Consider the following 13,022-nt stretch of genomic DNA (forward strand, 5'->3'; position numbering starts at 1 on the left):
CTATCTCAACTTAACGTTAAGTATCAGGACAGTTCAGACTATGAGGATCAAGTACAGGAAGATCAGGCAGTTTATCCTGAAGAATACCATCCGCCTCCAACTCTCTAGTTTCTGTTCTGCAATTCTTCATTACGGACTATAAGCAGAGATTTCCCACTTCTGCAACGTCTCCACCTCCAGTTGTGTCTCCACCGCCAAGACCGCGACCTCCACCTTTAAGTTTGCAGTCTGAGTCTGTCACTTCGCCACCATCGCTTTCTACAGACGATGAGGAGGAGGATCAACATGAAGAAGGCGAACTTCAAGATTCCCAATCTACTCGTGATGAGTGGGACGATTATGTACTCCCCTGTCCAGCTTCCCCCGTGCCCGCTCAAGCTGACTCGCCTCCTGAGGACATTGGGGGATTTCACAACATAGTGGAGAGAGCGGCACAGCGTTTTCAAATACCTATGCCTTCACACCAGCAGGATTGCTTCCTCTATGATTTTAAAGAGCCCTTTAAAAAAATCAGTCAGATCGATCCCTATTATAGATTACATATGGGATCAGGGTGTTAAGATAATGCAGAACACTTCCTCGCTGCCTCCAGTATTACCTCGTCTGGATAAAAAATACAGGGCTCCAGATACTGCTCCAGCTTGCCTCACCGGAAATCCTAAACCAGACTCCGTCATCACACAAGCTGCTCAGTGGAAATCGAAAAATCCTTCCGCTCTGCTGACCGCTCCTCCGGACAAAGATGGTAGACGGCTTGATAATATCGGCAAACGTTTCTCGTCAATGTCCGCATTAACAGTGCGTGCATCCAATTCCTTGGCACTGTTAGGACGCTATAACAGGCAGATGTGGGCAGATATTGCTCCATATCTTGCGGCCTTGCCAGATGACTCAAAGGAAGAAACAAAAAAGATCTTGCTGGAGGGCGAACGGTCTGCATCCGAGATAATAGACTGTGCGATGGATATCACCTCTACTGGATTTCGCCAACTGGCTGGCGCAGCTGTAGTACAGCGCCAGGGTTGGTTAAAGGCGACTTCGTTCCGACCGGAGGTACAAACAAAAGTTTTGGACATGCCCTACGATGGTCAGCTTCTTTTTGGAACACACATTGATGAAGCTCTGCAGGCTATAAAAAAAGGATACCGACACAGCTAGGGCCTTGGGTACCCTCCAATTCAAGAACCCATCTTTTCGGGCTCAAGAGGAAGAGGACAAACATCTGCCAGAGGTGATTACCAACACCAATCTTACTTTTCTTCCTCTCAGCAAGATCGGCCACAATTCAGCAATGTCAACAGCAATCCACCTTCACTAAGTCTTCCTTTCGTGGCAAAGGAGGTCGACAGAAAGACGCTGCTCGGCGACAATGACTTCCCACTACCGCCGGTCCACAACTCCTCTCCGCCCTCAAAGGTTGGAGGAAGAATTTCCAACTTTCTAAAAAATTGGAAGCAAATAACAACGGACCGTTGGGTTCTGCAACTAGTTGACTTCGGACAGTCACTAGAGTTCATTCAAATTCATCCCCAAACCCCTCCCCGAACTATGCTTCACAAAAATGTACGTGCTCTGCTCCTGGAACTTTCACTTATGCTCCAGAAGGGAGCTATAGAAAGAGTTCCTCTACGTCAAAGGGGGAAGGGATTTTACTCCCGTTTTTTCCTGATGCGCAAAAAGGAGAAGAAATGGAGACCGATTTTAGACTTGAGAAGTCTCAACAAATTCCTGAAAAAGCAGTCATTTCGTATGGTTACCATCCAGGAAGTACTGCAACTACTCAATGCGGACGACTACATGGTGTCTTTAGACCTTCAGGATGCCTATTTTCACATCCCGATCCACCGCAACCACAAAAAAGATTTCTGAGATTCGCAGTAGCGGGCCGGCATTACAAATTCCGTGTCCTGCCATTCGGACTCAAACCGGCGCCACGCATTTTTACAAAATGCCTTTCTCCGGTTGCAGCATATCTCAGACAACAACACCATCAGGTCTTTCCATATCTGGACGACTGGCTCGTCAAAGCACCCTCTCTAGAAGGCGCGTCCAGGTCTTCCGACGCCTGTCTAAGGCTTTTCGATCGCTTGGGGCTTACTCTCAATCAGGACAAGTCCGTCCTTCTGCCTTCCCAGCGTATAACTTTCCTGGGTGCTACTCTCGACACGCTCCAGAAGAAAGCGTTTCCCTCTCAAGAGCAAAGAGATCAGCTTCTTTCCTTGGTGATTCGCATACGATCCAAAAAGTCTCTTACAGTGCGCCTTTTCAAATCCCTGCTCGGGATGATGTCATCCTGCATTCTACTAGTTTCACACTGTCGCCTTCACATGCGCCCTCTTCAAGAAGCACTATCAGCTCAATGGGTCCAATGTACGGGATCATTCGACGATGTCATCCAGGTGACCCCTCAGATGATAAAGGCACTACGGTGGTGGATTTGCCCTCAGAACCTTTCTCAAGGCTTGCCTTTCTTGCTTCCTGCTTCTCCACATACCATCACAACAGATGCGTCCCTGGAAGGTTGGAGAGCTTTCCTCCAAAAACTCCAGATTAGTGGGAAATGGTCCCTTCCCGAAAGGAAACTCCACATAAATCTCCTGGAGCTACGAGCGGTTTATCTCGCTCTTCTAGCATTCCTACCATGAATCAGAAATTCTCTAGTGCTTGTACGGACCGACAATACCACGACAATGCACTATTTAAACAAGCAGGGATGGACTCGTTCTCTAACACTCTCTCACGAGTCGCAAAAAATCTGGAACTGGTTGCTCCTTCACAACATTTCTCTTCGAGCAGAGTATGTTCCAGGAACACACAACGTTCTGTCCGACTCTTTGAGCAGACAACAGACAGCATGTCACGAATGGGAGTTGAATCAGCGGACTCTCAACCGCATATTCTCTCAATGGGGCACCCCTCTTCTGGACCTATTCGCTACCAAGCAGAACGCCAAATGCCAACACTTCGCAAGCTGGCATCCCCAGAAGGTATCTCTAGGGAATGCATTTTCGATCGCATGGTGCAACGTCTTTGCATACGCTTTTCCACCAATTCCCCTGATTCCCAGGGTTCTCAGGAAATTGAAAGCGGAACCTTGCACGCTCATCCTGATAGCTCCAGCTTGGCCACGCCAACACTGGTTCACGGAGCTTCACCTTCTCTCCCTGGAATCGCCGATCCGGTTGAAACCGTTTCCCTCTCTTCTCACTATGAACAACTAACAAGTCGTGCATCCGGATCCAGCATCTCTCAGATTATCCGCTTGGCTCCTAAGTTCAGAGAGTTCCAGGGTCTAGACATACCTCCGGACTGTAGAGCAGTTCTGGCTCGGGCTCGAGCAGATAGTACTAACAAAACATATTCCTTAAAATGGAAGAGATTCTGTATCTGGTGCAAGTCAAACAAAATATACCCTCTTTCATCCTCTCCAGAGCAAATACTGCCTTACCTTCTCCATTTAGCTAACTCTGGTCTCGCTCATGCCTCCATTAAAGTCCATCTGGCAGCAATATCCCGTTTCAGGAGATCCTTTGCAGGCCCTTCTCTGTGGTCTCATAAGTTAATTAAACAATTTCTTAAAGGCCTGTTTAGGACATTCCCTCCGGTAAAGACTTTACCTCCTTCATGGCAACTCAACACGGTTCTGGCTCAGCTTATGAAACACCCTTTTGAGCCAATACACAGAGCTGATCTTAAGTATCTCTCCTGGAAAACAGCGCTCCTTCTGGCCCTTACCTCGGCAAGGTGAGTGAGGTAACTTCATTCTTTCTCAATTCAAGACCCTTTCCTTCAATTCAAACACGACAGGGTTATACTGCGCACGAACCCGAAATTTATACCCAAGGTCCCGTCAAACTTCCATCTCAATGAGCCTATAGTGTTGCGATCCTTTTTTCCAAATCCTCAAACAGTGGCAGAAAAGACTCTGCATTCTTTGGATCTTAAACGCTGCCTAAAATTCTACATTGACAAGACAAAGACATTCCGCAAATCCAACCAACTCTTTGTGGCTTACAGTCGACCTAGGAAAGGTCTCCCACTCACTAAACAAAGTATCTCTCGCTGGATCTCCGCAGCTATTACTTTTTGTCACCAGCAAGCAGGGCAGCCCCCTGAGGGACTAGAGCTCCTTCCAGGAAGGTTCTAGAGGGTGGTGATACCTGATTGGCTCCTCTCCAAAGTTTGGTCCTTTTTCACAAAAGGACATGGATATGTTACTAAGGTGAGGCCCTAGGCCTATTAGTCTGTCTAGTGAGACATTACTTTATTTATGTACCGGGGACTCCCATCCCGACGACGGGGAATGATTCAGGCATGTGAATCTATGAAAGATACCAATATTGGATAACTGCTGTTACAGGTAAGTAACGCATTCCTTACCAAAGGTGATAGATGAACCCAACTCCTTGAAGATGGGCCAGATAGAATCTCCCAGGACAGAGGATCGGGCATATTCAGATCTGGGAAGGTGACCTCTTCTAAAGTGCAACGCCAGCATCGCACCCCTCTCTGGCACTACTCTCCTCGAATGTCCCTCTTCCGATATCCCCTTCTAGATGATTAGATTATCGATCAGTATCTCATTTTCTGGAGCAGAGTTTCTGGCAGCAGCAAGGTCTGAGACAGCGTCTCGGACCGAATCTGTAGCAGCATACGTGTTGGGTCGGTGAGGAGTCGGAATGACGGGTCTGACAACAGTCTCTAGCTAACTTACCTCAACTATACTATTCTGCATTCGTGTACCACCCCCAAAGGTTTCAATATTCGTGTTTTCCCTTATTCTGATTGGTCAGGGTGAGGAGGTGAGTTCGTCACACCATATTAGAAGTAATATTTTCTCTTTGTACCATTGTTCTATGTTAATTTTCTTTCCCATAGCTTTATTCCCACCCGCATTTCACATTATGATCAATACAAGTTATACATTTTATTCAAAATTGTTGCTCTTGTCCGGGTCATTAGTTTGCTTTCCCAGGCATCTTCGCCCAATGTGGCCTTGGCTGTGATTCATGTGTGCCATCATAGTTTCCGGGAAATTTCTATGCGCCTGCGCGCGGATCAGGTGTGGTAGGGATTTTAGTCACCCTCTGAGGCCCCAATATGAACTAATAATAAAGTCAGAAAAAGACACGTTAGAATGTGACAATAAATGATTTCACTGTACACCACTTATCTCTACTCTATCCCCATTTACTTATTTTAATCTATTCGTATTAGTGCTTAGTAGAACTTATACGTTTAGTTTAGGCGATAGCATGTGCATTACCATGTGAGTTTCAAGCGGCCATTTTAAAGCTATTGCGCAGCTGCAAAGTTTTCCCAACAAGCAAAAAAAAATGTCATACTACGTAGATGCAGTAGACGCATGTGCAGAGACTTTCCCGTGTTTTGGCGGCCATTTTTAGACACTCTAGTTACTTGTTAGTAATTCACATAGGCAAGCATCCCCTAGATACAGTATGTTTGTATGTAATGCAATATTAGTATTTACAAGACTTGTTGGTTACATTGTTACATGTTATTTGAGAGGATTGCATACAAGCAAGTTTCTAGAATATGAAACCTTGCTCCATCATCCTGTATGTCAAATCTTTAACTGCCAGCCTTCTCAGCGTGATCCTGTGCTGATAACACCAACGCATATATCAGACTCTCCTAAGATCCCTCTTCATTGCTACCACTATAAGATCCTTAGAACCCCCTGCAGGGTTCTTCCAAAGAGCAAGTGCACTGTAAAATAAGCTTACATTTCTGAGCACACAAATCTGTTATGCTTATTAGTGAGTCCGTTTCACCACATAAAAGTACGTTCAATATTGGTCTATTGTTGCTCAGAATTGGAAATGTTTGTGTGTGGCTTAAAAATAAGGGATTCCGTATTTATTGCTTTAAGGAAGGTGACATGGCTTATTGTTTTTGAACATTGCTTACAATATTGATGATCCTAGGAAAAGAACAAAGATTAGCAAAGGAAAACAAGCAAATGTCCAATACTGGTCTTGATAACACAAGACATTTCTGATCACTGTACATGCTTCCTCTTCAAATGGATAAAAGCCTGCCAGTAATTGCTTGACTTAGCTTGTCATTAAAATAAAGAAAGGTGCTGTAGTCTTCAATATACTTACTTGATTTCTTTTGCAACATACACAAATGGTTACATGGTCAAAATCCAGCAACTGTATACATATGGGTAATAGTTGTAATGTTTCTTCAAGACTGCAGCAATTGACATGATTATGTCTTGTTTAAGTCGAAAATGGCAAATGCAACCATTTGTAAACGTTGGTTTAAAAATATTGGATAATAATTATATAGGCTTGTCTCACTGTTTAGTGACATCATATGCTAATGCAACACCCGGCATTTGGAGTCGGAAAGTGTCCCTTCTCTTCTAATCAAGCTGAATGTTCGGGACAGTGGACATCTTTGTGTGTTTGATTTGAATTTTGACTTAGAAGAATTTAACTGCTTTCTGTTTTCACAGGTGCTTTTGTTGGGATGGCAACATTGTTTTATCTGGAAGTCATTCTGGTGAATTACTAGTGTGGGACCTACTAGGTGCAAAAGTTGTGGACAAAATACAAGGACACTCAGGTACAAAATAAAAAGTCTGATGCCATGGATGGGGGTTATTGGTTGAGACTATGCAGATTTGATGGGGGGCTTTTTTACTTTTATAATCTAGCCTGCCCTGAACAAAATAACGACCTGTGCTTGTCATGTTTGATTTTTAAGAGCTGTTAAAACACATATTCATTATATTGATCTCTATAAAAACACACACGAAAAACTGAATTTGCTCAAGACTCTCAAGTAGACTGTGTTATATTAAATCAATCTAGTGAAATTTGGTTATTGCCATTTCAAGGGTTGCAGGCTGATTTAGCACTCCTTGGGATAAACCTGATGAACCTGTTATTTGTGCACATATCTCTGCTCTGCCAAGGAAGCCACTGAGCAATTATTCCCACTCTTTATAATTGCATCATCTGTTTACTTGATCACACAAGCTGTATATCCTCTATAACGCGTATCCCAGATGTCATTTCCAACTGCGGTGCGTGCAGGTAAGAGCCATGGGGTGGTGGGGCCGGGGTTGGGTCAGATTTCAAGAGACGACTATGAGGGAAAATGAAATAAATAATTAATTTTCCCTCATTGTCTGTGGCACACCCGGCCCTAGCGCTCCTACCTGCATGGGCCGCTGCTGGTCTTTTCCATAGTGCTCCAACAATACCAAGTGGAACTCCTACTTCTCTCAGCTAATGAAAGCTTAAAGTATTTCTAGGGTTATTTTTTCCATTGTATTTTTTTTCCTTGGGCAAGGATTAACTATTTAACTGCAGCACAGTTGACATTTGTGTGCGGTTACTGACGGGGGGGGGGGGGGGTTAACTAGGATACAGAACTTCGAGTATTGGGTTTCTAACTTCATTTCATGAGAGAGGCCACTCTAATATCTATGTCCTAAGACTGAAAGACTCCCTCCCATTCATTCCAAAGGGCCTGCGTTGTTAACCAAAATCTTTTTACCTACGGACTTAAGTGACTATGTATACTTTAAAGACCAAATATTTGGCTGCTTCCCTTTGAAAGTCCTGGCACAGTCCAGGATTTTGAAATGGAATTGAACCTCCACTAGAAGCCAACAGATGAATCTGTGCCGCTCATATCAAACCCCCTAAGCCCCCGCCATTCTTACTCAAGCAATGTGGGCTATGTGTAGTGTGTTTTTGAAATAAGACTGGATGCTGGCATGGAGACTGTTAGAGTAACCAAGCTGGGAGTTTAATTTGGTGTCCACTTTTAGTTGCTTATAATGAAGGGTTATAAAGTGGATCCCCTTCCTTATGCAAGGCTGGTAAGAGAAAATGATTTTAACACGGTTTCCAAGTTGGTCTGTTCTATATAGTTTATTATCTTAGGCAACAGTCAGTACCATTTTTACTTGCAATGTTTAAGAAAGCCCAAGGAAAAGAACCATTGTTTTTTGGGCAGGGACATTGGCTGCTAAAGCAGGGTCACAGACTTCTAGAAACCCCTTCCTTCATTGACAGAGGGGAGAGGAAGTGCACGAGAAAAAATAATTAAGGGTTACGGCTGGGTAAGGTACGCATGGTACAAGAAATGCTCTACAAGAAGGAAAACATCCAGTCAGAGTTTCTAATGTAGCTTAATTTGTGTGTAGATTTACTGGTCTTTAATATTTATCAATGGTACCTGCGTGCAAGCTTACAAAACTGTAAAAATGTATTCAACAGATATTTTCTTCATCACCGAGACAACACTCTTGCGTCATATTACACTTGTATTTTGAATAGGAACAAGAGAGAAAATGAATATGCAATGCTTTGCTGTATTTTTATTAACCGCATGAGTCCAAGAGATGAACTCAAATGGATCATTGATATTGTTTTCATAAATGCGGAAATTGGATTGTAATACTCTTAGGTTACCATTCCAACAACGCTCAAGTCTTAGGAGTTTAACTTGTAAATCGTGCTCTTTAGTTTTTCAAAGCATAATAATGCTGAATGGATGCCCATGGCTCTTAAATATAGCATAAGTGTCTCAAGCATAAAAACCTAGGAGACCGAGCACAATGAAAAGGGCTTTTTCGTGTGTGATACATCCTCCAGTGCTTGTGGCCGTGTACAAACGAGGAGAAGGTAGACTCCCATTTAAATAGATAAACTATGGATACTTTTCTTCCTTCAAACAGAGCTGCCACTTTTTATCCTGAGACATGTTAGTTAACAGCAGGAAAACATGCATACCACCTTTTCGTTTCCAAAGTATTGTCTTCCTTCTCAAACCATCCTGGGTCTCAAACATAGTCTTCTCCCGGGTTTGCAGTTTAAGAACAGGATCTGTCCTTCAAACAGCTCCACTGCAGGCTGGCATTATTAATTGTGGCCACTGTGACTACCAAACTGGGTATACTTATGAGCGAGTCTGTTAGAGTTCTCTTTTAAGAGAATCACTTTTGCCCTCTTCCCATCTGTGTCTGTAGATCTTGATCCCAGAGGCATCCTTTCTTCCCAAACATAGACTCCGAGGGCTTCTGGGGCCCCCTCATTTGTTCAACAGTGTTTTATGAATATATATATTTTTATTGTAATTTTAAATCAAAATATGTCTACACTACAAAACTTAGTAGGACATGCATGTGAGGTCACAAAGGTGTTTGAGAACAGTCAAATAGGACAGAGGCATCCTATGATACAGTAAGCAGTTGCTCCATGAAGCCTGCATATGCTTATACAATGACGGTGGGCATATAAACTCAGACAATAGTATGTAACTGTAAGGAGAGTCCCATTCAGGCATTCAGCAATCCCTCTCCACTCCCATCTCGTTCACGTGTGACAGCCCGATCGACGTCAGACACAGGGGCACCATCATTTAGAAACGGCCACAGGGTTTGGGGTTACAGTTTTTCATCAGGGGCCAGTGAGAAAGCCCCAGAGAGCAACTCCTCAGCCATTATCTGTCCCATAGCATCTACTCTGGGGTAAGCCACTAGAAAAGCATTCAAAGCAGGTAATACTGTAACCATACGCACTCTCAGTTTTTCTCTCTGAATCGTTTCCCTTTTGCATTCTACCCACTTCATCTGTTCCTTCCCCCATCTATACAGGTCGGGCCACTGGCAGGTTTCCAACTCGTCAACTGTTTACGGGCAAGTATAAGCACCAAATCCCCAAGTCTGTTCATCACCTTATGGGCCATGGTGCAGCTGTGCAGTCCCAGCAGGCACAGATGTGGGGTACAGTCTAAAAGGCTATCTGTAACCCGACAACAATACTTATATGTAGCCCAGTACCGCACCAAAGTCAGACAAGACCATACCATGTGGTAGAATCCTGCATCAATCTTATGGCATCAGGGACATGACGACTCAGCACCAGGAAACATGGCATGTAAAAGTCTGAGGGTGAGGTGCTTCCTATGCAGAGGGTAAAACTGTATAAGTTTAAAGTGAGCATTTTGGGACACCCTGGGGGTTCCGCCCGAGTGTCTTCCTGGAAGCTTATTGATCAAATGAAGGGCATAAATCCAACTCCATCGCTGGCTCAAGCGGGACAAATCGGGTTGAGCCCCCTTCAGTAGAGACCTATAGAACAATGTGATCGCCCTCTTTCTCCTTGTTATGAGGACCAAGTAATGCAAGCACTCATGTTCCAGGTGCTCTGCGGTATCCTGCTTCACCACACAGGGACCCTGACATCAAGGCCCCATGCAGCAGTAAGTGTCATATGTTTCTCTCAGGTCCGGAAGAAATTAACTTCACCTCCCCCATCCCCTACTGTAAACAGATCATCCAATACGTAAAGCCCTGCCTCCATTCACTAGTGGAGGCCATCCCAACCTCCCACTTGTTGCCAGTGCCGAACGATCATCAAGGGAAGTTTGAATATATATGGAGCCCTGGTGTGCGTTCTCTGTAACGCCTGCGCCCACACATGCGCTATTCTAACTAACACATTCCTATCATGCATCATTGTAGCAGGGACAGGTTTTAACAAAATTCTAGTCAAGAGCTTTGTACAATAACCCATAGTCGCGTTATCCCACCGAGTACCAGCGCACCGACCGCCACGGAGCCACCAATTGCAGCTGGGTGGCTAAATAATAAAGTTTGTAATCTGGTCAACCCTCATCAACTGGCAAACGTAATTTCCGCACCGCTAACCGACGCCTTGAGGACCCCCCAATATAAGGTAAGCAGAATACTTTCCAAGTTCCGAAAAAACGGGGGTGGAAGCATCACTGGCAGGGCTGCAGACAAGTAGTTGCAGCAGAACTACCATCTTAGAGATGGTTATTCGCCCACCGACCGACAATGGCAAAGCACTTCAAAAGGCCACTGACCGCTTCAGGGCAACAGCCCGTGCTAAATTACCCTCATAAAGTAATTCCTCAGAATGATAAATGTGGAGTCCCAAATAGCGAATAGAAACTCGGTCCGTCTGCAGCGCTGGTACTGCAGTATTGGGCCAGACGTGTCCTGCATCAGTTCGCAGTGGGTGTGCACAGGATCTGTGTGAGTTAACCTCCAGGCCCGACAAATTCCAAACTCTGACAAAGCTGCCCCCTTCAAATCAGAAGTGCCACCCCTCATGTAATACAGCATATTATCAGCATACAAAGAAATGCACAGACCCGAGACCTGCAGACCCAGATAATGACCACTCTGACGAATTGTCCGTGCAAATGGTTCTAATGCGAGTGCAAAAAATAAAGGGTACAAAGGTCGACCCTGCTGGGTGCCCCGCACTACCTTACACGTCTCTGATATTATTAATCCAGTCCGGACCCTAGACATTAGGTGAATGTGCAACAGCTTAGTCCACCTCACGAAAGGCAACCCGTATCCAGTAGAGTGGCATATAAGAACTCCCATCGGACTGAATCAACCGCTTTCCAAATATCTAAATCTAGAGAATCCGGATGGAGGCACCCCGTTGGTCCAAAATATAAAGCAATTGGTAAATACTAGGTAAGGTGCTGCGGTTAGGAATGAAACTGGTCTCATCTGGGTGAACCAAGGCGTCTGTGTTTGGCAAAATCCTGTTTGCCAGAATCTTACTCAAGATTTTATATTCCACATTAAGCATTGATAGGAGGTGATACATTGGCAGCAGCTTTTCGTGTTACTCAATTGTATGTGCAGGCGCAGATCGCAACAGGGGGGTATGACCTATCCAGGGCGAGGTCCACTACACAGTTGAAATCACATCCCACTATCCTAAAGTAAGGCAGCATCAGTGGGAGGAGGGGCGCTAGACTGGTAAGGAAGGAGGACTGATCCACATTCGGAGTGTACACATTAAGCAGTACGACATCCGTTCAATCCAACTGACCAAACACCAACACATAATGGCCATCAGGGTCAATAACCATCCTATGCAGCTGGAAGGGCACACCGCACCTAATCCAAATATGGGGCCCTCAGTAAAAGCTGAGTAAGTGGTGTTATACAGTTGTCCCCTCCATCGTTTACAGAGGGCCCTACCCTCAGGTCACCTGTAAAAACGCAACCTGCGCCCACCTACGTTTCAGATAGGCCAAAACATTATAACACTTGGAGGGAGTGGACAAGCCCTGCACATTGTGTGATTAATCTAATCCAGTCAGCCAGCTAGTCAAACCCACACGCAAGTCAGAAATCCACAACGCCCTGCTCCAGCCATACCATCAAGTCTCTAGACACACAGTGTATTCCCACCTGCTACACAGCCTCCTAGAGGAAAGAACAAACAAAAAACAAACACAAATAAGAACCTCCCTCCCCCCAACTCCTGACTTGGACTATGATATGCATGCATCCTGTCTAAACCGGATTTGGCAAACAGACTAAGGTCCATCAGAGAGGTCCTACTGGGTCAGTATCGGAAATGTCAGTTGAGGAAAAGATACTAGCAGCCTTACAAGGAAAAACAGGTCGGAACAGTGGAAAAGTACATCTAGCACACACATCCAGCCCCACCCAGCTCCCTCTCAGCCAAAAGTAAGAAAAAAAAGGGTCTACACGAAAAGGAATTACAGCCACCACACTTTAGCACCATAGTTGAGGCATATGTCTCACAAGTCCCCACCACCATCCAACCAGGATTCATATAAGGTCCCCAGCTGTGCCCGTGGTAACCCCTGGAGCGTGTCCTCCAGCCCTAGCACTGTGGAGTCCTCTGAGCTAAAGGTAGAACCTCTGCGGCCAGGGGATATCCGCTGTGGTGAACTCTCGCCGAATCTTAGGGATGAAGCTGTCTCGACTGACTTTGTCTGCTCCAGGGCTGCCTGCTGCTTAGTAGACTGATATGCTCCCCTTCGACGGGACCGATGCTGTCTTGGGCGCCGCCGCCGATGGTGTTACACCTGATCCGGTCTCACTGTCTTCTTATCATACAGTTCCAACCAGTCCCACACTGTAGTCTGGTTGGTGAAAAAAGGAGTCTTACCATCCGCCTGTATCTTCATACGTGCTTGAAAGAGCAGGGAATAGAGTAGCCACAGCT

At 45.1% G+C, this 13,022-nt stretch overlaps 1 protein-coding gene across 1 annotated transcript in view; it reads left to right on the forward strand.

Annotated features, from left to right (window-relative positions):
* The window catches only part of NSMAF (neutral sphingomyelinase activation associated factor), a 624,890-nt gene that overhangs the window by 591,973 nt on the left and 19,895 nt on the right, over window positions 1-13,022 (forward strand). The window contains exon 30 of the mRNA XM_085605566.1: window positions 6,488-6,597. Within this exon, the coding sequence (XP_085461692.1) occupies window positions 6,488-6,597 (110 nt within the window). The remainder of the gene's footprint in view (window positions 1-6,487; window positions 6,598-13,022) is intronic.

This window comes from Triturus cristatus, chromosome 5_1 (genome assembly GCF_964204655.1).
Source record: "Triturus cristatus chromosome 5_1, aTriCri1.1, whole genome shotgun sequence".
In the NCBI taxonomy this organism is placed as follows: domain Eukaryota; kingdom Metazoa; phylum Chordata; class Amphibia; order Caudata; family Salamandridae; genus Triturus; species Triturus cristatus.